The sequence below is a fragment of the Lissotriton helveticus genome, chromosome 12 (assembly GCF_964261635.1).
Source record: "Lissotriton helveticus chromosome 12, aLisHel1.1, whole genome shotgun sequence".
Taxonomy (NCBI): domain Eukaryota; kingdom Metazoa; phylum Chordata; class Amphibia; order Caudata; family Salamandridae; genus Lissotriton; species Lissotriton helveticus.
Window position 1 is genome coordinate 234,259,304 of NC_136073.1, and position 24,481 is coordinate 234,283,784.

The window sequence follows — 24,481 nt, forward strand, 5'->3', positions numbered from 1 at the left end:
AGTAGGTAGCTTCATGCAAACATAACAGTCTTCTATTTCCATGGCTTCTACATAATGTACTAAAAGGTTTGCGAATACGTTTAAATGAGTCCTGTTCTTGATTCTGTGATAATGCAGTCCTTCCTCATCTGGTGCTTCTAAGTCCATTTTAGTTTGTCTAAGGCTAAGTCAATTCTCATGTCCTTCTACACTTTGTGGTGTATTTTTCATTTGCAGCTCGTCTGTGTCCTTTGTCACAGTCTTTGTGGAGTCAAAATTTGTATCTTTACTCATCATATAAGGAATAGTAATTGTTAGTCCTATCCATAATATTAGTACTAAGGCTATACTACATACATATACTTTGAAGCATGTTTTACAACAATTACGTCTAGGTCTTCCATTCACATTGGAATCAGACATTTTGCTCAAAAGAAGCTTTCCAACCCCTCTTTGTAACTTTGCACAGGTTGCTTACACAGGGCAACTTCAGGTTGGTTCTTCTTCTTCGGTAGACTGGTCAGCAGTCAATTCTTCATCACTTTCGTCACTTATCTCAAGATCCTCGAATTCCTCTAACACCAGGTAAGTCCATTCAGGATCCTGATACTTATTGTTCAGTCTTTTTATTCGGGCACTTCTTCGCTTAGAGTTTTCTTCAGTTTGCTCGGTTTTACTGGAACCTTGTTTCCTTTGCTCAAGCTTCTCCTCTACTGTTTTCAGTCTTAATCTCAGTCTTTTGATGTACCTTGGTTCTCTATTATTCTTCTTCTTGAATCTCTTAACTAGCACTGTTGTTTGGCTTTCTTCAAATGCTCTTTTATTTTCGTTCTGTTTTGGCACTTCTGTTTCAACGTCTTCTTCTTCCCTTTCTGTCTGACTAGTCCCAGGTCTTGTTTCAGTTTCTTCTGCCTGGTTGCTAAGCTGGCCTTGTTCAGGTGTATGCTGGATTTTACTTTTGGACGTTTCAAATTCTGTGTCCTGAACACATTCGTCTATTTCTATCTGATCTTGTTCAAGCACTTCGAACCTCTGATCTTCTGCCGCTTGAACTTTCACCCTAATTTCTATCTGTCCCTTTTCAATCTCTGGAGTTCTTGGAGGTGTGTCGATAGCCTGTTCTGTCCCTATATGACCTTCCTCCTCATCAGATTTGACATGGATTTCGATGACCTGATTATCTCCTTCTATTCTTGTCTCCTCCTCACTATCCCACTCTCTATCTGAGTAAGTTTGGCTTCTGGTTCTTATTGGATCGAATGTCAGGTCGATTACTGGGATCCATTCATCTTGACTGGTGCTCGGTTGTTCGTCATCAGCTACTTCAGGACCAACATCTGGAGACCCCTCAGCTGGACAACCTTCAGCGTCATTTTCTTCGTCATCGGTTACCTTTTTCGTATGGCTGGCATGGATCCACTTTGGCACACCTGCACACTTCACCGCAGTTGTGGTTACCAGAATTACTTGTCTTGGTTTTCCCCACTTCGGTGCAAGGCAACTTGATCGGGTGTGTTTCTTTAGTACCACCCAATCACCCGGATTCAGATTATGGACTGGAGTTGCTGGCCTGGCGACGGCGTCTTCCCCAATCTGGTGAGAGATAGAACGCACTTGGTCACCCAGTTGCTTGCAGTACTCTAGTACCAAATCATCAGAAATGCTTATCAGTTTGTGTCCTGGTACCCGTGCTTGTCGCATTACTCTTCCCATCAGGATCTCATGGGGACTCAGGCCTGTCTTTCTGTCTGGAATACTTCTGATTCCCATTAGGACAAGTGGTAAAGAGTCTATCCAGTTCATGCCAGTAGATTCACACATCTTTCCTAGTCTTGACTTGATAGTGCCATTCAGTTGTTCTACCACTCCAGAAGCCTCTGGGCGATATGCACAGTGCAGTTTTTGAGTAATTTTGAATGCTTCACAGATCTGACTTATTATTTCATTCTGAAAATGCCCACCTCTGTCTGATTCAATTGTGACTGGGAAACCGTACCTAGGTATTAGTTCTCGCAATAACAATTTGGCTACAGTGATGGCATAATTTTTCTTTGCAGGATAAGCCTCTACCCATTTTGAAAATAGGCACACAATGACAAGGACGTACTTCATTCCTTTACAAGGGGGTAACTGGATAAAGTCAATTTGTAACCTTATAAAAGGACCTTCTGCTTTCCCAATTTTGCCTAGTGAAACTACTGTTTTCTTCCCGGAATTGTATTGCTGACATGTCAAGCACCTCTGGCAGAGTGCCTCTGCTACTTTCCTGAATTTTGAATTGAACCATTTCTGTTTGAAGACACGAACCATAGCATCCCTACCAATGTGCGCATCTCCATGTATTAGCCGGGCCATAGGAGCAAGCAAGCTATCAGGCAATACAGGCATTCCATTAGAGCAAACAATGACACCATCCTCGTTCCTCTGTTGACAACCAAACTTTCTCCATCTTCTCCTTTCCTTTGGTCCTGCTGCATTCTCTAAATCTTTCAGTTCCTCCCATGTTTGCACATTCTCAAACACCATAAGTTGGCAGCTGTTTCCGCTTCCCCCCAATTTGATATTGACTGACATTCTATGTCTTGCACAATGTTGGGCCAGTTGGTCAGCATATCGATTACCTGCTGTCACATTGTCATCGCCAGATTTGTGAGCAGCACACTTGACCACTGCCAATTCTTTTGGTAACTGGATTGCTTCCAGTAATTCCTGTACCACTTTTCCATTTCTGATAGGAGTACCTGAAGAAGTCAGGAACTCTCTTTGCAGCCATAATTGGCCGAAGTCATGCACAACCCCATAACCATACTGGCTATCAGTATATATGGTTACTCTTTTATTTTTCCCAAATTTACAGGCTTTTGCCAATGCAATCAATTCGGCTACTTGTGCAGACTTTACTCCAAATAGATAGGATGCTTCTACGGCACGTGATATTGTAACTACAGCATAGGCAGCACTTAGGCCTCCATCCTCATGTCTCAGACATGAGCCATCTACAAACAGTTCGAAATCTTCTACAGGCAGGGGCATTTCCTTGATATCTGGGCGTGGCTTGGTACTAAACTCAGTCAGGTCAATCCAGTCATGCTCGACCTCTCCCTTTGCTTCTGCAATCAGTGAATTTGGTAATAGGGTAGCTGGATTCAGTATGTTACACCGAGTAATGGTTACATTTGCTGCACCCACAAGGATTCTCTCATACTTAGTCAGCCGACTAGGTGTGAGATACTGGGTTTTAGTTCTGGTCAGTAAGATTACAACTCCATGTGGAACATACACAGTTACAGGATGTCCCATAATGATGGAGTCACTCTGTTCAAGACTCATGCAAGTTGCAGCTACTGCTTTCAGACATCCAGGTAATCCAGCAGCCACTGGATCCAAGGTAGCAGAGAAATATGCTACTGGACGTCTAGTCAAACCATGCTCTTGATTTAGGACTGACAGTGCACAATTGTCTCGTGTATCACAAAACAGTGCAAATTCTTTCGAGTAATCAGGCATTCCTAATGCGGGAGCTGTACACAGACATTCTCGTAATTTTGTAAAAGCTGTCATGCTTTCCTCATTCCATTCCACTGGGTCTTTTGCTCCTTTCTTTGTCATTTTTATCAAAGGTTTTGCTAGGACTGCAAATCCCACAATCCACTGTCTGCAGTATCCTACAACTCCAAGGAACATTCTGATCTCTTTCTGAGTATTGGGTAAATGCATGTTTCGAATTATTCTAATTCTTTCTGAAGTAACTCTCCTGATACCCTTCTCTATCTGGTGCCCCAGATATTTTACGGAAGTGGTACAGAACTGTAGTTTGTCAGGTGATACTTTATGTCCTCCTTCATCTAAGTGGTTCAGTAAGGCAATGGTGTCAACAACACAGTCTTTCTGACTTTTAGACGCCACCAAGAGGTCGTCTATATATTACACCAAAACTGATTCTCCAGGTAAAACCAAGGATTCAAGGCACTTTTTCAGAATCTGATTGAAAATTGAGGGGCTTTCTGTATACCCCTGAGGGACGCGATTCCAGACGTACACGTGACTGTCGAATTCAAATGAGAAAAGAAATTTGCTGTCTGGATGCAATGGGATTGAAAAGAATGCGTGACATAAGTCAATAACAGTGAACCATTCAGCATTCCATGGAATTTGGTATCAAATCACTGCAGGGTTCGGAACAATAGGACAGCAAGGAATAACGATTTTATTTACCTTGCGCAGGTCCTGCACTACCCTGTACTTCCCGCTAGGTTTCTTGATGCCAATTATCGGGGAGTTACAAGGACTACTCAACACTTCTTGTATGATGTTTGCTTCTAGCAATCCTTTTTATTTCAATGGCTACTCCTGCTTTCACTTCTGCACTCATTTTGTATGGTTTAGTATTTGGGTACACTGCATCTTCTTTTATGGCTATTTTAATTGGGTCAACATTTGCCATTAATCCTACATCTTTTCCAGTAAAATCCCATACTTCTGGTTTCACTGTCTGTTGGAGTTCTTCAGGTAAGTCTTGTATTGTCAGTCTTTTAATTTCTGAGTCCGGTCTTATTAGCATTAATTTGTATATTCCATCTTCGTCTGGGGTTTGAATTTCAACGTCCTTTGGTGTGCAAAAGATAGTGCAGTTCATTTTACACAGCAAATCACGTCCCAATAGGTTTACAGGACTGGAATCACAGACAACAAATCTATGCATTTCTTTGAAATTCCCTATTGTAATCTCCATGGGCTCGGTAACTGGGGTACTAATCAATTGATTAGATACGCCCACTTCTTGGATCGCTTCTCCCGAGAGGGGTAGGTTTGGAACGTCTGCTGTTCTCACAGTAGAATGGGTAGCCCCAGTGTCCAACAGAAAGGTGACATCACTTCCTTTAACCTTTCCTTCAATGTATGGCCCTGACTGGTCTACTGGCAAGGAGGCGCTAAGTACGCACTCCTCGTCCTCCCCCCTCAGGCACCGTCAATAAGGTTCATCACAGAGGAAGGTATCATTCAACAAAAATTGCGAAGTTGCTGCATTTCTATCCTCCTTTGCTTCCCAAACCTCGATGTCTTCACCCTGCTGTGCTTTGCCCTTAAAGTTCGGTCTAGGTGCACGGGGCAACTGATTCTGTTTTACCTGTTGCTGGGTCTTTCTTGGTTTCTCATTCTGCGTCTGTGGATTTAAATCATTAATTTGGATGTTACCATTCTGTGCATGTGGACACTCGTCTCTTCATTGCCCTATCTGTCCGCACCCATGACAGGGGAACTTCTTTTTGGCCTCCTCTCGGCTCATTTTTACTTTGGGCTTCCCTCCACCCCCAGAACCTTGATTTTGGGTATTACTGTTCATTTTACTCAACTGCTTTTCCTGTTGTTCTGCTAATTTTACTTGTGCCCACATGACCTTTTCCTTCAATGCTTTTCGTTTGTCAGCCATCTCATCCTCACAATATTTGGCATACCTTAAAACCTTATCAATTTTTTAGACTGCCAACAGATTTTATTGTCTTTGATCCATTGGGAAATTTCAGGTCTTAAACCTGATACAAACCTGAAATGGGTCATGTCCTTCATCTCAATGTTATCTATGCCGCTGTATCCAAGGACACCTCAACTGGAGCCTAAGATCTTATCAGTGCCCAGATTTCATCACGGTCATTCAGCCCTCCCCTGGCAGTCTCATATTTTTCAATCATCCTCGCTTCTAGTCTGTTGAGGGTCGTTTGTACCATCATTTTACTCTGCGCTTTCACTCCCATCAGGACAGACCAACTGATATCGTTCTCATCATGTCCTGTCTCAACATAATGTTGTACTAGCGGTGCTCCCATAATTCGACATCTAATTCTCGACTGATGTTGCACCACTCATCTTTACACTTTGAGTTGTTTGCCCTATGTATGTTTTACCACACGGGCACGTGATGCAATATACCACGTTTTTGGTGTTGCAGTTAGAAAAACCTAATTGTACATGCTTCTTATTGTTAATTATCACTTGCTTGGTATTGGCAGTGTATGGGCAAACTACACATCCATTACACTTGTAGTGTCCTACTACGGGGGGAAGGCTCAGCATGCTCCTTAGGTTACCTTTCTCTGGTGAAATTCTCATTGCCTTAACTAGATGTTGCCGGATGTTCTTAGCCTTTCGAAATGCAAAGAGTGGCTTAGGGATATCAAACTGTTGTATTAATCGCCAGTTCCTCAAAATAATTTGCTTGATTTTGTTAGCCTTTGGATTATAAGTGAGAACACAGGTCATCTTATCAGTATTTTGTTTTTCCTTGGGTGTGAGAAGGGTCTCGCGTGGCGTGAACCACGCCCTCTTCAAAGCTGTCCTGACCAGTTTCTATGGGTATCCTCTGTTAACAAGCTTTATTTGTAGCCTTTCAGCATTTGCAAAATAATCACCATTATTACTACAATTACGCCGGATCCTTAGAAATTGCCCATAGGGCAAATTTTCTTTCAGGGTCCTGGGGTGTCCACTATTAAAGTGGAGTAGTGTGTTTCGATCCGTGGGTTTACAGTAGAGGCTCACTTCTAGTCTCCCCTCTTTATGTATTGCATTCAAATCCAAGAAATTAATTTTGGAATTGCTGTAAGTGATTGTAAATTTCAGATCCACGGATAGATTATTCAGCCATACATGAAATGCGGTTAGTTGTTCTGTGCTTCCTCCCCAAATCATAAAAATGTCGTCGATAAATCGACTCCACTTTATCATATGGGCTCTAAAGGGTGTTGTCTCTCTAAAAATGTAGCTGGCCTTCGGACGGGTAGTGATAGTTAAAATGTCAATCCCCCTTTTGTTTTTTCAAATAGAATGATTTCAGTCAGGCAACTTTTTTTATACGGCGGTTGCTCAAATGCTGCGATATTTCTTATGGCAAGGAAAGAAACACTGCACTAAACTATCTATGCTTCAGCTATCTGTTTAGGATGGCGGTCTGGCACTTCTCTGAATGCGAAAGCCTTATCAAGCCAAATGTCTTGATTGGCTGAAACGTGCAGCTGCAGGAAGCCCCTATTTTAGTTGCTTTTATCTACAGAAAATGCTGGTCGAATCTGGAGTTCAGCTACCAGCTTTTCTAAAAATCCCAAAGCTTCCAAAACGCTCCAGATATAAGTTTTCGCACACAATAACTAAAAGGTTCATGTGTCTTGAAGAAGAATATGCATGTCTTTTGATGCATTTCTTGTTGACTTTCAAAGAATATGGGCTAATAGGCTGATCGCTGCAAAAGCACTATCCAGAAAAGGGAGAAGGCAGGGTATTATACTCTTTGCAAATCTTTTATAGTAGGGCAGGTAGTGGCAGACAATGCTAACATTTCATCCGATCTCACGTTTCCTTTCTTCAAATTCTCGATCATCTTAAAGCTTCTATCCAGTCATCCAGGATAGCTAAGAAGCATTTCAGTAAAGCACATTTCGTGAGTAAACTGATAGGGCTGGGAAACTGGAATCACATTTTTATATATGTATCTCCATGAATCAATTGTTCTTAGCACTTTTTCCTCAATTTCACAATATTTTAGGGGGAGAATGGACATTCCGAGTTGGTGTAGATTCAATCAAATGGCCCAAAGGGCCGTGAGGGAAACCAACTTTAAGTGTATGGCCTTTTACTTAAAAGAGCTCTGTATTATACCCCATATTGTTTGCAACAGATGTCGTCCTAATCCCCCAACTGTTTCATATGTGGGCATCCTCGAGGGGACTGGGTGAATGTAGGGTTTCTATGTCCCAAATTATTTGATTATTGGAGCAAGATTATGGCCTTCTTGGGCGAAAAACTACAAGTTAAAATTGAATTTGACTTGTAGGGTGCGTTATTTGGGATCCCACACTCAAGCTGCCGCTTAAAGTTGCGACAGCAACAGTACTTGTTTATTGGGTCATTAGTAGCTAAATCATTAATTTTACAAAGGCCTAAATCCCCGATTCTGCGTCTGTACGACAGCTGGATAACGAAAATGGATCGTGGGAGGAGACTAGAGGAACTGTATACCCAAAGGGTAGATGCACAGAAGAAAGCCAAGGGAATTTGGTATTTCCCCAAGGAGGAGGTAACAGATGAATGATGGAGTGAATTATTAAGTGTTGACAACTCGATTTATAAATATGAATTAAGATTTTATATTATAAACATCTATTGTTTTTATAAATAAAGATATATATTATGATACAGGTTTCTTTTCCCTCTCTTTTGGAATTGCTTTTGTACGTTTAGGTAAAATAGTTTTTTTAGTTTTATAGCTGTAGGTGAATGAATTCAATGTAATGGACCGTTTTGCTTTCTGAAAACTATTATTTGCGAAATATGGTAGTGGTACAGATTATCAATAAAGAATGTAGTTAAAAAAAAGAGTTTTGTATGCTAGTTCTGGCATTTCAGAAGTTCTTTGCGTTTGTAATGTTGCTACTGCTGCGTAACTGTTGTCATTTTCTGCTTTAAGGGACTGCTTTAAAGAATACTTTGTTCACAAGTTCCGGGCCATGCTGGGAAAGAACCGTCTCATCTTTCCTGGAGAAAAGGTAAATGCCCTGGATGGTTTTTATAGAAGTGTTGCAGAATGATCCCTGCTCTAAGTACATTTGAATTGTATTCCCCTCCTTGTAGATTACATGCAAGGAGGTTAGTAGATGGCCTTGGTAAATGTGTATTTTCTTTGATGCCGACCTTGGTCAGAGCTACACTGTGCTATAAGAAAACCAGTAATGATGCCCGATACCAACTGCCAGAGGAAGAGTGCATTGTGTTGTGACAAAATAATAATCCCTGCCACAGCAAGATAAGTCTACGGGGAAATCAACATATTTCTTGGCCTCAGACTGGCTTGGAGGGTGTGCCGATTAATAAAACCCCCAGGTTGTGGGACCTGATGTCTGGCTGTACCAGTTTGTGAAAAAGTAAGACTGTAGACTAACTTATGGGGTACCTATATGTCAGTTGATATGAACTATCCGCTCCTAGATGTGATGGGCTTGGTCTTTCTGTATCATTTCCAAAAGATGTACTAAGTCCGAAAGGCTCAGATAAGTTTTGCCATGTACCTATCTGTTTGCAGGAGAAAGGCTTGGTAGTTGTGTACCATTTTCATCAGTCATCTCAATGGAAAGCGAAATAACTTGTATTTTTGCACAGTTCCCCAGAGCCACCAAATTCTCCAGAGAAAGACTTACTTTTTCAATTTTCATCAGCCATTCGGCCAGATTTAGAAAGCTTTGCATTCCTGTACTGTTCCCTTAAGCAATCTCATCGCAGGGATAAACCATTGATACACTAGTGAATCCCTACACAACAAAAGTAAGCAGTAATGCCACTTAATAAAATACTTGTATAGAGAGCTCAGTTTGGCAGGTGCAGAACAAAAACAGCAGTATCTTGAAAACAAAATGAAGATTTTAAACTGATATGCAACTGTTTTCCACTACAGCACAACCGTTCTACAAGTGACCTAATATAAAGGAAGTTCTACTGCTGACATAAAAGCCATTGGAGAAAGTCTACATACAGGACAAAAGATTCACTCACTCGCAGTCCTGACACCCTGCTGCTTTGTTGCCTATTTCACTGACCTCTTTTTCACATACACGTTCATTCTACACAATAAGACTCACTTCCCACGTTAACCTGTACTATTTACATCATCCTGCCATTTACAAAGAAAGCTCTGTTAAGAATCAATATCCTTTTACTAGTCCACCCTGTCTTCCTGTTTTCAGGTAAACAATGTGCATTATTACAATGTCATCCCAGTGGTGGTGTTCACTGGATGTAGCCATGACACTCGGGCTAGTATGGTCTTTAGTGTATGACAAGCCTAGAGGTACAGTGTCAGGTGTATAGGCCTTATCCGTGCTATATCTTCCACCAACTGTAATTGCCAGGCTGACACCAAGATCACACCTAGTTCTAGCGTTCTGCTCTTGCTCAGCTGCGGTGGTAGACAAGAGTGCCACAAAAAAGTCTGAATGAGAAGTATTTTTTCAATTATTTGATAAAGTTATCAACACATAAAATATTAAGATAGTTACATTTGTCAAAACACAACAAATAAATACAATGCACGATTTATGACAAGGGAACTGCCATTTATAACACAACAAATTAAAGCATGTTATTCATGCTTACTTGGTATAAAAATGAAAGATCGAGTTAAAAGTAGGGGATCTCCCACTTGTTCAGCCAGTGGTGTTCAATAAATTAGTCAGTAGAGTTGTCTGCCGTGAGTGGTATTCCACATTGAAAATGTACTCCTGCAGATGCTGCATCTATTTTCAGTTAGATGGGTGGGAGAGATTGACTGGCTCCTGGAGCAGGGTGGTGATCAGTTGCTAAATTAAATGGATGTCCATAAAAGTAAATGTGAAAATTCAGCCCTTGCACACTGTTACCAGTTGCTCTATTGTAATGCTACAAAGTGGTCATTAATGCTCAGCTGGTTTAAGCAATTTGAGCCCCCCTGTCTTCCCCCATTTGCATAAGCTGAGCAGCTTCTTGCCTCCTATGAGAACAATCCACTGCCAGCGTAGTCAGTTGTTAAGGGTCCAAGTGGTCCATTTTGTTATCTTGCAGCAGGGTATCTTTTGTCTTTCTGAATATCTCTTCTTGACGTTCAACCCACTCCCACTGGGAACCAGGTCTCAGCAATTTGTGCTGGTTTTGTCTGGGCTGATAGGTTTGGTATAAGTCTGACACAACCGTGACCATGTTGAGGAGGACTTTTAGGGCCTCCTGTACAAAGGGATTTCTCATTCGCAAACCCTCAGTAAATCAGAGAGTTTACAAACGCTAAAACCTTTTAAATGCACTAAACCCATCTAAATATTTGGTATGTATTGAAATCTGCTCTCAAAATATTTTACCACTAACTCAAAGGACCTGACCATGCAGTTTGTATGATGCAAGTAAGTACAAGATATAGGTTTTTACCGTTACCACAACATCCTTTATCACATGGTACCTTCCCACACAGGTAATTGTGTTTATAGCGTACTTTTAATGCTGAGTGTTGGAGTGATTTTGAGTTTAGGGATGGGTAGAGATAAAGGGGTGTGTGGGTGATTTTTGGCTTTAGGGGTTGGTAGAGGCAAAAGGAGGTATGGGTACATTTAGTGTTTAGGGTTAGGAAGTAGTAAAGGAAGGTAAGGGTAATTTTAGGTTTTATGCATGAATGGAGGTAAACTGAGCTAAAGGAAATGTTAGGGTTTAGGAGTAGGTAAAGGGAAGTATGCTTCATTTAAGGGTTTGGAAACGTGTAGTTGTCAAGGAAGGTTAGAGTAAGTTTAGGCTTTAGGAGTGGGTAGAGATAAAGCTTGGTGTGGGTAATTTTATGGTTTAGGTTTTGGGCGAGGTAAAGGGAGGTAGGTCTAATTTTGGAGTTCAGGGAGGAAAGGGGTAAAGGGAGGTTAGGAGTTAAAAATGAGGGGGGGTCCCTCTCAAGAAATGAAAATGTAAAACATATCAATAGATAGAGAGATAGGGTTTTCAGGGTGTCTACCCCAAAAAATAAATATATATGTATGTGGGTCCATGATGTATTGCAACTTTTTGTAAAGGTCCATGCAATGTATTAGAAGCATGGTAATGGCATGGGTTGTAACACCTGTTTTTCCTCCCTAAAAAAGTTTGTATTACTTTTCATTTTTATTTTAAATGCATCCGTTTCCCTTTAAGGTCAACAGGCCACCATACCTGTGATTGTGGCCATCATAGTGAGTCGGAATTTGCAACCTACCTCTTAAATATTGCTGAGGTAGGTTGAAGTGCAACCCAGTACAATTGTGTTTTGTGAACCGACCTATTACTACGAGGTTGTTACGCAAAATACCAATGCATTCTTTAGAAGTCGGTGCACAAATAGCAACCACTTTTGCTGGATCTATTTTAGTACATTCTGAATAGGAAATTGAATATTGCAAATTGTTATTAGTTGCATTTATGACTTCGTATTTGTCATCTTTGTACATGAGGCCCTTAGTTCTGACCATTTAAAAGGTTTCTGCCCTATTTTACATCCTACACATTTTTCATACAGACTTTCACTCTTGCTACTGGGAACCCGCATCTGAAGAACTCCAGACAAGGTTTAGTAAATAGCGCTTGTCCCCGTGAAGCGTCAGACCACAGTCTGAAATCCACAGCGGAGTCGCTGTGAACTGCGCATAGTGTCCTTGTTCGTTATTGGCCTATATAAGAATGCCCTCACTTAGGTTCAGAAGCTCTCCCAGGATCTCTATAACGACCTTTTGAAAACTGTTAGTGATCAAAGATGCCACAAAGCATAGGCTCTTCTAAAGTTGAATCCATATGTAAATATCGAAAATTGCGATGTAATGTGACTACTCATGGAACAACAAAGTTCAAATCTGCGTTTCTGAGATTAAGAGTGAGTTGAAGGCAGTCTTGGCTGCTGGAAAGTAATCATCTTGACCGGGTGAAGAATATGTGCTCCCTTCAAAGTTCAGTAGCATTGAGGCTTCTCGGAAATAACTCCAACAAGGGTGATTTTGACACTAAAGATACATGTGGTCTCACTAGTGAAATCATATTGAATGCCAGACCAGACCATGTGTGCGTTTGAATGATGGCATTATTATCTTTATCTTGCCCTTGAGCAGTCCTGACCAAGCCTTCTCCATCTATGGTGTATGGTCTCCAAACTTCCTTCCCTTTTCTGTCCCTCCTTGCTGTAATCCTTCTGCCCTTCTTGGTCTCTGCTGTACAAGTCCCCCCTCTCCCGTTACACATCATGCCTTCTGTCTGCCATGACTAAAGTCTTGTATAAGCATGCTCTCTCTGTCTTTGCAGGTACTGCTTGCATTGTCTGGGGGACCTGCCTCTAGCGCCATGGTTCAGCAAGTGCAAGAGGTATGATTTACTGTTTTTGCCTTCCATTATTAAACCAATTCTGTTACCAATAATACATTTATTTTTTCATATAGATGTTAATGTCAAACCAATATTGTTGCATATACCAATACATTGTGTATTGTAAGAGACAAAACCTCAATGTGCATCTGGGCTCACTACCCATTGTGTCTGCAGTACAAGCGAGTGCCATCGAAACTCAAAGAGCTGCTAGGACTAGAAGATTAGTAGCAGCACCTAAGTGGTATTCACTGCTACAAAGTTCAACAGAACCGTGAAGGATTAGGTTTTGTATCTTGGCATAGACCATCCAATGTGATATAACAGGAAAGGGTTTGGATCAGACCTGGTAAAATGGTGTACTGAGAGATAGAAAAGCCAAAGCTTATTGTTCACGTCTACATAAGTATCCATGTTGGCTTGTTGATCGGGATGCATTCGCACTACTGACATATTTTTAGTAACTGCCTGTGTGATTCATGTATAACCAGCTGGTGCCTAGATTGCTGTTCTCATTGTCTCAAAAGGAATGTGCCAGTTAGTCTTCATCTGTTCTATCAGAGCAGTCAGCCAGAGTGGCAAACCACATTCTAGGCTTTTGAGTTGATCAGTGCTAGAAGGTTAACCTGATTATCTAGCTAGCATGGGCCGACCTGCATGCCAAAGACTATTGTCAGAGAGATAATTAACTTATGCTGGTGTTCACCAAGTGCCACTGTGTACTCACCAGATGCTTTAAACAAGTAATCTGGTGTCCTACTCTCAAAAGACCAGGTTGTCATGTGTTTTGAAATGTGACCTCTCCTGTCTCTATTTTGTGCCTTTCTCTCTTCCTGTCTCTGTCAGTCAATCGTCAGTCAGCTGGATGCGTGTAGATATTCTTCTAAATGCTAAATCCTTGTATTGCTCCTCTTTCTAGGGTTTGAGTCGTGCGGCTCCCAAAAAGCTACGCTTTGCTCCTGGGATCGTCCATGTAGATGGTAAGACTCCTTCCATTCCTCGGTACCTCTCAGCTTCACACTACTCAGTTACTTTACCCTTGATCTCAGATGATTCAGGCAATGTCCACACATGCCGGCTGAGCAAGAGTGAGACTCTGACTGACTGTGTGTTCGGCTTAGAAGGATCCATTTCAGCATGTTATTCTGTTTACTTTCTTTTATAATCAAGTTGACAATGCATGTTACTAAAATGAAACAAATTCTACACATAAAACAATCTATTTTGCAAAAATGTAGAGTTACTTGTTTCTCTGCTCACCTGCAACTCATTCCTACTTGTCTATCTGTCATCCCCACACACCCCAGCTCTCACTAACCATCTCTGAGACTCAATATCCAAGATTGTAGTTTAGCACCCAAATCACTTTAAGAGATTTCAAAACCTGGTGTGAAAACTGTACTACATTGGACCTTGTGTCTCCTCGATGAGTCCTATCCGCTAGCCAGTGGTCCTACCCACTTGTCAGGCTCTTTCTGAATCTTTGTCTCTGTTGAAATTGTCTCAGTCACAGTAAGTAAACCCACAACCTAGGTTATCATCATCTTTAACCTTATGCTCCCAGTGAGAATGCCAATACCGGAATGTTGTAGAATATAAAAATAGCTTCTAGACTCTGCCAGTCCATCTTCCAAAATCCCTTCCAAGCAAAACTTACCGCTACCCAACAGTTTATCCTAGAAATGTATATAAAGCAACTTCAATAATGTCTAACAAAGCCTTGCAACTTCATGGTTATCTTCAAAACAATACATCATCGACCTCATCATCAGACTGTGGAATGGTTCAACTCCAAATTAAAACTGCACACTTGAAAGACAATGGAGGAAAAAGTGCAACCAGAAGAATTCAGTTTTCCTCCATCAACAGTACAGGCTTCCAAAGATTCAGCGAGGAAGCCTAGCAATGTACATGTTCTTATTGCATTTCAGTTTCTACTTTCCCCTTGGACAATCTCTTAAATGCCTTCTGACCTCTGTAATCGAGTCAGCCCACAACTGGCTTAAAACACACACAAGAACTCAGCTGCTAAATGCAAACTTCCTCTAATGAAGCAACCTTCCCAACACAGTCTAGAATGTGCTACTTTAACCTGCTAATTATTAAGGAAACCAGGGAGGTCATTAAAACTATAAGTGTAGCAGGATTGCCAGCAGATCGTCTGCCTCCCCAAAATATACAAAAGTATTCCCTTAAAAGCCTGTGCTTCCATATTAACCAGAACAGTCATCCATTTCTCTCCATCAACAGGAGAGTCCCAGAGTGATCTAAACATCTATTACATTAAACCCATTCTAATCAAGCAGAGACTTGATCAGTCTGACCCAGCTAATTATAGAACTATGCGTCTACTCAACACTTATTACAAGCTAGTAGTGACTTATTCTCTCACTACAGACACATTCTGACTTCAGAATGCACCTGTAATAAAAAAATATTCCACACCATTTAACGGTGGGATTAGAACCTTCTATGAATAATTACACAGTTGGCTATAGCAACTGTAATGTTCTGGTTAAGTCTCTGTTTCCATTGAAAATGCTTTATTTAGTTTTGTGTACATCTGTCTATGGGACATTTGGTGGGGAAGATAGAAAGGTTATGGGAGGGATCAAAAGAGGCAGTCACTGTTGCAGCTTTCATAGAAATATTTGCTAACAAAAACTGCTGAACAGAATAAAACCAAACTTGGAATGAACTTTAAACATTTCCTAGAGTCTGGCATTTTGTTGTTTGGTGCAAATCTGTGCAGTCGTTTTTGACATGTTATAACAAAAAAGGTACTATGAAGGGCTAATCAATTGTATGTCCTGATTGTTAATCCTCAAATTATTTTCAGATCTTGACCCTCAAATCCTGTTAAGATCATGTTTTTTAAAAGCAAACTTATACAGTGGGACAAAAGAGCCTTTACAGTGGGACAAAAGAGACTTTTTCTCTTAGTTTAGATCTGCAGATCTTCAGAGCATTCCAGGAACTGGATGATCTTATTGTGTGGCGGCAACTGAAAATTGTTATTGCACCGTATTTTACAGGGTGCCACGCACCAAAGCCTTCATCCTTAAAAATGTGACTGGAAATTATACGGAGCTGGTGCGAGCTTCCACTGACCCCAATAAGGATGTAGTGGTTCCCAAAGAGGCAGATCCTTTTATAAGGATCTGCTGATCTGCGGCTAGGACTTTGGATTAATGAATTTTTAAAATATATATTTTTTAACTCCTTGTTTTTCTGGCTACAGGTTAATAATCCCGAAAAAAATGCAGGGCACATGTCCTGTGGCGAGATATAGCTGTTTTATTGCCTATAGCCAGGTCCATCACTTGAAGCCTAGTGCACATGGTCTGATGCTATGCACAGTAGGTTGGATGGGCAAATGCTGATGTAGGGCATGGTGTAGCCAGCCTCCACCGTGCATAGCTGAAGGCCTTGTTCCATGTGGTTTGGCTGCACATGAGTTATACACTGAGCGGCCAGCTCCCACTGATGATGATCAAAGTTATGCACAGTGGGGTTTGGGTGCAGAACCAGTCTCCTCTATGGCCATGCTGCTAATATGGAAAAGCTGTGCACTGCTGTGGTTGGCCTAATGATCAGTTTGAAGAGGGCTACAGGCAAGGTTCTTTTTTTTCAAGCCCACTGAGCCCGGATAGGCAGACAAAAACCACATGAAGCTCTAGTTGGCCTCCTGAGGATTGGTTGTAGGGACCGCTCAAGGCTATACCCCTTGACCAACACCTGCAGTGCATGTCCAAAGGCCAAGTTAAACTTGTGTTGGCCACTTGGAAGGTATGGCCAGGTCCTGCTTGTCCTGCTAATGGCCTTGCACAGTGTGGGTTTGGGCACACAGTGGGTTGGGTGTAGCGTCTGGCCCTAGGCCAGACCCTACAGCCAAACCCCACTTCATACAGCTAAAGACTGTATACTGTGGATGTTGGCCTCACTATGGGTTAGGAAGATTGAAATGTTACAATATGGAAGTTAGATGTAGTATATCATCAAAAACCCCAAACAGTCACTAAATAAACGTTTAAGGGTAAAGCATAGTTTATTTGCTCACACAACATTAACATTTTGAGAAAAAAACCTCTGTAATTTTCTATGTGACATTGGTCAGTTATGGTTAGCTGAGCAAACCACAACTTTCCACCTAATGCACTACTCATGTCCTCATTCTTGATGTTGAGTCTGGTTTCACCTCATGTTTCAATGTGATGACGTGTGTGTGAGAGAGATCCTGTCCAATGAATTGTTTTAGGGATTGTTTGCTACCATAATTTCATTTTCCCTGTGATTTTTGTTTTTTCTCAGAGGAACAATACTATATATAAAGCATGAGCAGACCATTAGAGAACGGAAGGCAATCAAATTTACGAGAGATAGGTTAGACTATCAAAGGGGTCAAATGCATACATTTGCACTCCATTTTGATACCCTACTTAGAAAAAATTATCCAACAAGTCCTCCACAAATAACAAATCAGAAAAAACAAACCACAATAAAACAAGTTCTGAGTTCAGTTCTGAACTGGATACTAATCAGGAGGATGGAGCAGAAGTTTTGAATAAAGGTAGGGAAATGATGGAGCCTCCGTCGGTTATCGAAGAGCTCAGTTTTTTACATTTAGATCGCACATTGAATGCCAGATCGCGCCCACCACGAAAAGGAAAAGGAAAATTCAACATAGGAGGCACCAGAGAAGAAGAAGGCATGGAACTCCGATCTGGGGTCAAAACAAAACTGGTGCGGCAACGAAAGTAACATTGAGTGCTAGAACGGTGGTCAATCTATCGGATTTAGTGTTAACAGAAGAAGGTATTTTGTGTTTGGGACTTTCATTTTGTGCACACACGAATTTCAACTTTGTTTTGCAAATTTGTGAGGAAGCTGAAGCTGAGGACATTTTTCCACAGTAAAATTAAGCAGGGAGACTTGGTATATCCTGGAGAGACAATCCCTGATTCGAATTTGATAGTGGGTGACATGGATCTGCTGCATGATCTGGAACGATTGGAGAGGGACAATGAAGGAAGACACCCTCTTTCATCATCCAGGAAAACTGCAGACATTTTGAGTTTAGATATTTATGGCAACATTAAACACCTTTTAAGGGGAGAGGATGTAGCCTTACGACTAGAGCAGGCGACCTCGGAGCTGGATAACTGTGTTCGAGTCTCGGCAACGACACTCAACATCCTGTGATTCTGGGCAAATCACTTAATCTCCTCGTGCCTGACAAAAATGAATGTGTTAATCAGTAACTTAACTGATGCTCGTGTAAAGCACTCTGATACCTGATGTCTTCGGGTCTAGTTCGCGCTATATAAATCTCTAAAAAAAAAAAAAAAAAAAGAGCCCCAGTCTATATTTGCACCGAATCTTCCAAGGGACTCCCTGGATATATATTCAGAAATTGTCATCCAAGATTTAAAAACACTATCATTGTTGTGTAGTGGGAACGTTTTGAGTGGTAACAAAAAGCAAGGATTAAAATATCAGCAAGTTGTAGAAAAAACTCAAAGCCAGAAAGGATATTGTGGTTTGTCAGTCCGTTAAGGGAAGGAACATCGTCCTGTGGCCCCTTCGCATTGAGGCCAAATTTCAGTTGAGGGATTTAATGCGTTATCAAAAAGTACCACAAGCCAATCTAGTTGAAATTAAAAATGGATTCCATACTGATTTATCCAGGTGGAGAGGAGCAGGCCTAATCCCTGAGTGAATATTTGTATCTGAAGGTAGATGCCCCTATAATGCCAATATTGTACCTGATAACAAAAATACATAAGAATCAGGAGACTCCTCCGGGAGAACTATCATTTAAGCGATAGGTAGCTTATTCGAAACCACATCCTGATACATTGATAAAGTTTTTACAAGAATTTGTAGGCAGTCTCCCTTTTCTATATACTGGACACAAGATCTTCTTAGAAGAATCTCTGAAATTCCGTGGGAGGAGTCCTAAGTCTTGATGACATTGGATGTGACTTTGTTCTATACCAGCATCTCCCATGAGGATACACTTGGAGCTATGAGGTATTTCTTGAGTTCAAGGCCAATTTATTTGTACCAACATTCTGACATGCTTATTAAAATGACAAGCTGGTGCCTAGAAAACATTTCTTTTAATGTATGGGAAGGAGACTTACAGGCAAGTAAGGGGCACAGCCATGGGCACCTGCTTCGCCCCAAGTTATACCAACCTACATATGGGTTGGTGGGAGGAGCAGATCCTCAGGGTCAAATATGCCAGAGAGTGGTTAGAAAACATCATTCTTTGGACACAATTTATAGACAATCTGTTGATCCTTTGGAAAGGTACCCCAGAATCTGCTCAGGCATTTGCGTCAGAATTAAACATCAATACCTTGAACCTAAGATTTACTTCAACTATTAGTACATCTGAGATTTGTTTTTTGGATTTGGAAGTTTTTGCTAAAAATAACAAATTACACCCGAAGACACATAGGAAGCCCACAGTGGAGAACTCTATTTAACATTCAGGCAGCTTTCATCCAATGAAATTGAAGCAGAGCATTCCCTATGCGAAACATCTGCGAATGAAAAGGACCTCTAGTGATTCGACATCCTTGAAGGAGGCTCAGGAGCAATTGCAAGAAAGATTTATTGAGAGAGAGTATAGTCCCCAGGTACCAGAACTAGCCAAACATAAGGTTGAGGGAACCACCAGATATTCACTGTTATTTTTGAGCAGGGAAAAATATAAAGGTACTAGAGATGCTAGAAAATATAAAAGCAGGGATGAATTGTGAATGATCACAGGATACAATGCCTACCATGCTAAGGTGAGAGAGATAATGACTAGGCATTGGCATCTAATTAAAAGTTATCCAAATTTAGGAAGTGAAATATCTCGTAAACCTCAACTGAACGTCAGACGTGCTAAATCAATGCGCCAATAGCTTGTTGTAAGCAGTCCTGAAGTGATAGAACCGGAAGGTTGGATGAGGCCTAGCCCTGGTTTCCTAAAGTGTCACAGGTGTAAAGCCAGTAAACAAGCTCTGAATAAAAGAGAGGTATATTCACCATTGTTGAAAAGTCCATGGAAAACCTGAAACCCCTACAGTTGTAAGAATGACTATATAGTATACATTCTACAGTGGGCCTGTCCTAAACTTTATTTAGGGAGCACCATTCATATGCCTCGTGAGAATTTTGCAACATCTCAGGGTTGTGAAAAATTGCGATTAAAAGCTACCCTGTTGCTGGGCATATGAATGAGATGCATTGAGGTAATCCGAATGAATTGTTTTACTATGTTATCGATTCAGTCCCCAAGAACAAACGAGGTGGGAATCGAGAACTTAAATTAAGGCAATTGGAATCTAAATATATTGTGATAAACACAAAAATACTATATGGCTTGAACTCCGATGAAGAATTATATGTACATATAGATAAAGTATACATATGTGAAATTATGTTTTGAAAATGTAATTTTATCACAGATAGTAAGCACTTTAGGCTAATTGGGTAAATTGGTGTGTGCGTTTATACAATAGGTTGTGCTGTGTGCTAAATTGAGTGGAGATTAGTAATTGGGGATCTATTAGAGATCTATCCTCTCCTCCCTATCTCCTCTCAAGTTGATATTGTAGGTGCAGACTAAATTATGTGCAGTGGGAGCATGGGAATTATTCAGGCACTAGTCGGTGATGGATATTTCCCCATAGGCACTAGCCAGTGATATCAACTCCATACTGCATTCCTTATGAGAATGTATGTGGTTCAGTATGAGGATACAATATTCCGCACCACTAGACCCAGAAGCACTATAATATTTTAGAAATATTTTAAATTTTTTAAAATTATTATAAGGGTAGTGTGGATATTTTAATATAGCACCAGCACTTTACTGAATTATGGAAGCTCGGGTAGAACATATTAGACTGAGTAGAGCCAATAATGACATGATTATTGCACAGCACTAGCACTTTAAACCCATTTTATTCAATGGTAATTAATGGTTGTAGTGAACTATGGTAATGCACAGCACAAGCACTTTATTTAAAACTAATGAAAAATGAATTACAACTAAAAAATAGAAAATTAGAAGTTGAAATAATGAAGGGAGAAAGAGGAAAGAAAAGACTATCCTGTAAACAATGTTGTGCAAAAAAGATTTCTTCTATGTTTACTGGGTTTGCAAATCATGTATTCCATTATGTATATGAAGTGAATAGTGGCACCTAGTTTGGGTGATCAAGGCAGCAGGAACTGCTGAAACTTGTTACAGACAAATTAAATAACGGGCGATGAACTTTCCTCGCAGTGTTGGTGTCTGTTTTTCTTTATGTGAAAGCTGATGTGGATATATAATATATATATATATATATATATATATATATATATATATATATATATATATATATATTTACTGATAGAGATCGCAGGTCAGCCAACCAATAATTTCACCATATAGTTTTCGGGCCCATAAATTTCAGTTCAACCTATACATTAATCAGATGACCCACCGATTCTTCTACCAGTAATCCAGTTTCCTACCTATTTATTTCTATTGTACCTGACTTACCACTCCACCGTTGCAGGTACCTAAGATCCACAATGGATCAGGGAGCTAGCTGTAAAAGAAAGGCAGGAAAAATACAAACCCAACTTATTTCTATTTCGCATTAAATGATCACAGACAACTGGGAAGTTTTAAGAGTTTATCTAGAAATCAGGTTCGGAAATTAGCAAGTTTACAGTAAAAAGGCAATCAATAATCAAGATAACAAAAGAACATAGTCGTAGAGGAACAGTGTCAGGGCAACCATTTATGAGTCTACAAGAAAAATAATAACAAATGTAATATGCTAAATAGATTTCGGGAATGGATCACAAACTAGAGTTTACTGTTTGGGAAATACTTCAAGAGTAAAGGATTGGAAATTCTATACATCTATAGGAGGGGGAAAAGTGGAACACGCTATAGTTCTAATATCTTACGCAAAATCAGATTTCAGGAGAGATTTATATACCACAGTTATGTTTCATAAACAGTATGGAGAGAATGTGTTCTAAAAGGTAGGGGAACATAGGAACATGCTAAGAAAATATATACTTAATGACTTTCATAATAGGTTGCGGAAAGCATGCAAATTAACATATGCAAAGGAATGTCTTTATTTAAGCAAAGACAGAAAAATAGAAGATGCAGTGAAGAGTTTTCACACTATATTTACCTAGAAAGGTGTGCAGACCAACCCTGGCCACGGATCAGTCAAGGACAGGAAATACCCCAAGAAAAGACAGTCATCTATGGGACAGCAGGTGCAGATTGGACACCCCAGGACAGGACAGGAAAACCAGATTAGGATCAGGATAGGACCACCAAGGCACGACCAGCACCCGCAGTTTGGAAGCAACGCCTGCGCTCCACCCTCTCTGCAGCTATCAGTCAGAACCCCGATTGGGTTAGCAAACTCCCCAACAAAGTGCTCCGCCAGCACTTAAGGTTTAGTAAAACCTTTAGAGTCTATGGTCAAAATTTTGGACAGAGTGCTCCGCAGCGCTCTGTATTCAGTCACCTATTGAGTGCGTTGGGTCAGTGACAGGTCAGCTATTCAGACAAGTCGGACAATTTCTCTAGCTGAACCTAGGCTAGATATACTGTTTTCGGGTCAGTGTACCACCCCCCAATGTTGCAAAGTGTCAGAATCCCCAATTTCGATTGGTCCACACATAGGATAGGTTAACACACCAATCAGAACAGACTTCTTCAAGCTTAGTTTTGCATCTTATGGTACCGCCTAGCAGATTTGGGGTTCCCAGGACATATTTTACAGAATACAATAGGATTTATACAAATGTAACAAATGCAGAACATTTTCAGTTTTCTAGCTGGGTGAAGGTGCATCTTCCCAGGCACGTCTTGGCAAGGACCTTCAGTTGGCACTCGGTCAATGCCATCAGCAGCAAACTGGACATGCGCACTAGGGACCTTCAAGATGGTTCACGTCTCATTCAGACCCCCCCAGTTATCGCGGTACATGAAAAGTAAGCGAAAACAAATTAGAACATAGAAATAAATGAATTTTCTACATATCATGATTTGGTACTTTAGGTTTCTCACTGTAAAAATATACTATGCGATTATAGATTAGTGCAATACACAATAACACGAGAGCATCTGCGCAAGCTTCACCATGTGAGTATTCCAGACAGCCATATTAGCGGCAAATACGCATGCGCACATTTTCCCACCACAACTGCGACTACGTCACGTCACGTGAGTGTGACTAACCATGCGCAGTAGTAAATTCCCAAGCGACGGACATTTTAAGGACAAGGGTTACGAAGTTAGTAAAACACATAAGCAAGCATCACTAAGATACATGTATATAGTAAAAATAAAGGAAATTAGTAAGACGTACAATTGGATTACAGAGTTATAAATGAATCGAGGTTCTTGATTTCAGCAAGTCTCGTAACGTGCGAAATCTTGCTTCATCAATCCCCTCTTTGATGATATTTACTATCATCACAACTTAATGGAACCAGATGCCAACTTTTCTCACACTTTGTGCAGTTCAATTTCTTCCAACATCCTATTCAATTTTTCTTTCACATCTTTATTAGGGTGAGAATTTTTCACCCTTTTGTAACTCTGATTATTCAAGTCTTCCAATTCTAGTTCATCCACACTCCGTTTCACACCTCTCTTATTCACAGTGTATTTCTTTGTGTGTTTGCGACATTTGCAGCAGACAAATATGAGAAAGATTATGAAACCTATCACTCCAATTGGCATCAGTACCTTGAACAATAAACTTCTACCTAAATTAGCAAACCAATGACCTACATTGGAGAGACCATCGACAAGTCTCTTCCAGGCACTGTCAACCTCCAGTGGTTTGAGTTCCTTTTCCAAATTAGTAATGTTTTTCACATATCTTTTGATCTGTACACTTTTGTCCGGTATGTAAGTGCAACAATGTTGCGCCTTCAGCATCCGGCAGACTCCGCCCTCTTTTGCTAATAAGGTGTCCAGCGCAAGTCTGTTCTGCAAAACCATTGATCTGATCGCAACCATTTCGGTATTGACCAGCAGGAATCCATGAGCTGTGTCAGTAGACCACACATCCACTATTGTGGATAATTTGCAAATAAATTCTGTGTGTGTTCAGAACCACTCCCACTCCAGGTATCAGTGCACTAAAAATACTACCCATTATTTCACCTACGCTTTCTCTTTTACTACGCATTAAGCCATTAGTGTTTTCATTGCTTCCAGCAATTTCCTTCACATGGTATATTTTCGGGAAAACAATGCCAAAGTAGCAGCTTCCATACCAGTGATCCGGCAATTTGAAATAAGCCTTGTTTCCACATATATAATCGATTCCGGGAAACACAGGTTCTGACCCTTTCTTGAAACCCCAACCTCCAATTACCTTGTAATTCAGTTCACATTGACTGGAACCAATGAAAATGTTATTATAATAACTAGTCTTCTTGCGATGAAGACAGAGTTTCCCTTTCCTTTCGAAATCCAGCAACAAAGCAGGACCACTCCCACCATTTGAGGTGCTTTCCATGTTTTCAGCCCATTTAGGAGATTTCTGTCTCTTATCATTTGCCTTTCTTTGGAAACTCTCTTCTTTTC

General features: G+C 40.6%; 1 protein-coding gene across 1 annotated transcript in view; it reads left to right on the top strand.

The window, feature by feature from the left end:
* CTU2 (cytosolic thiouridylase subunit 2) overlaps positions 1-24,481 on the top strand; it is a 165,356-nt gene that overhangs the window by 33,516 nt on the left and 107,359 nt on the right. The window contains exons 3-5 of the mRNA XM_078671173.1: positions 8,438-8,516; positions 12,796-12,855; positions 13,775-13,835. Of these exons, the coding sequence (XP_078527299.1) occupies positions 8,438-8,516; positions 12,796-12,855; positions 13,775-13,835 (200 nt within the window). The remainder of the gene's footprint in view (positions 1-8,437; positions 8,517-12,795; positions 12,856-13,774; positions 13,836-24,481) is intronic.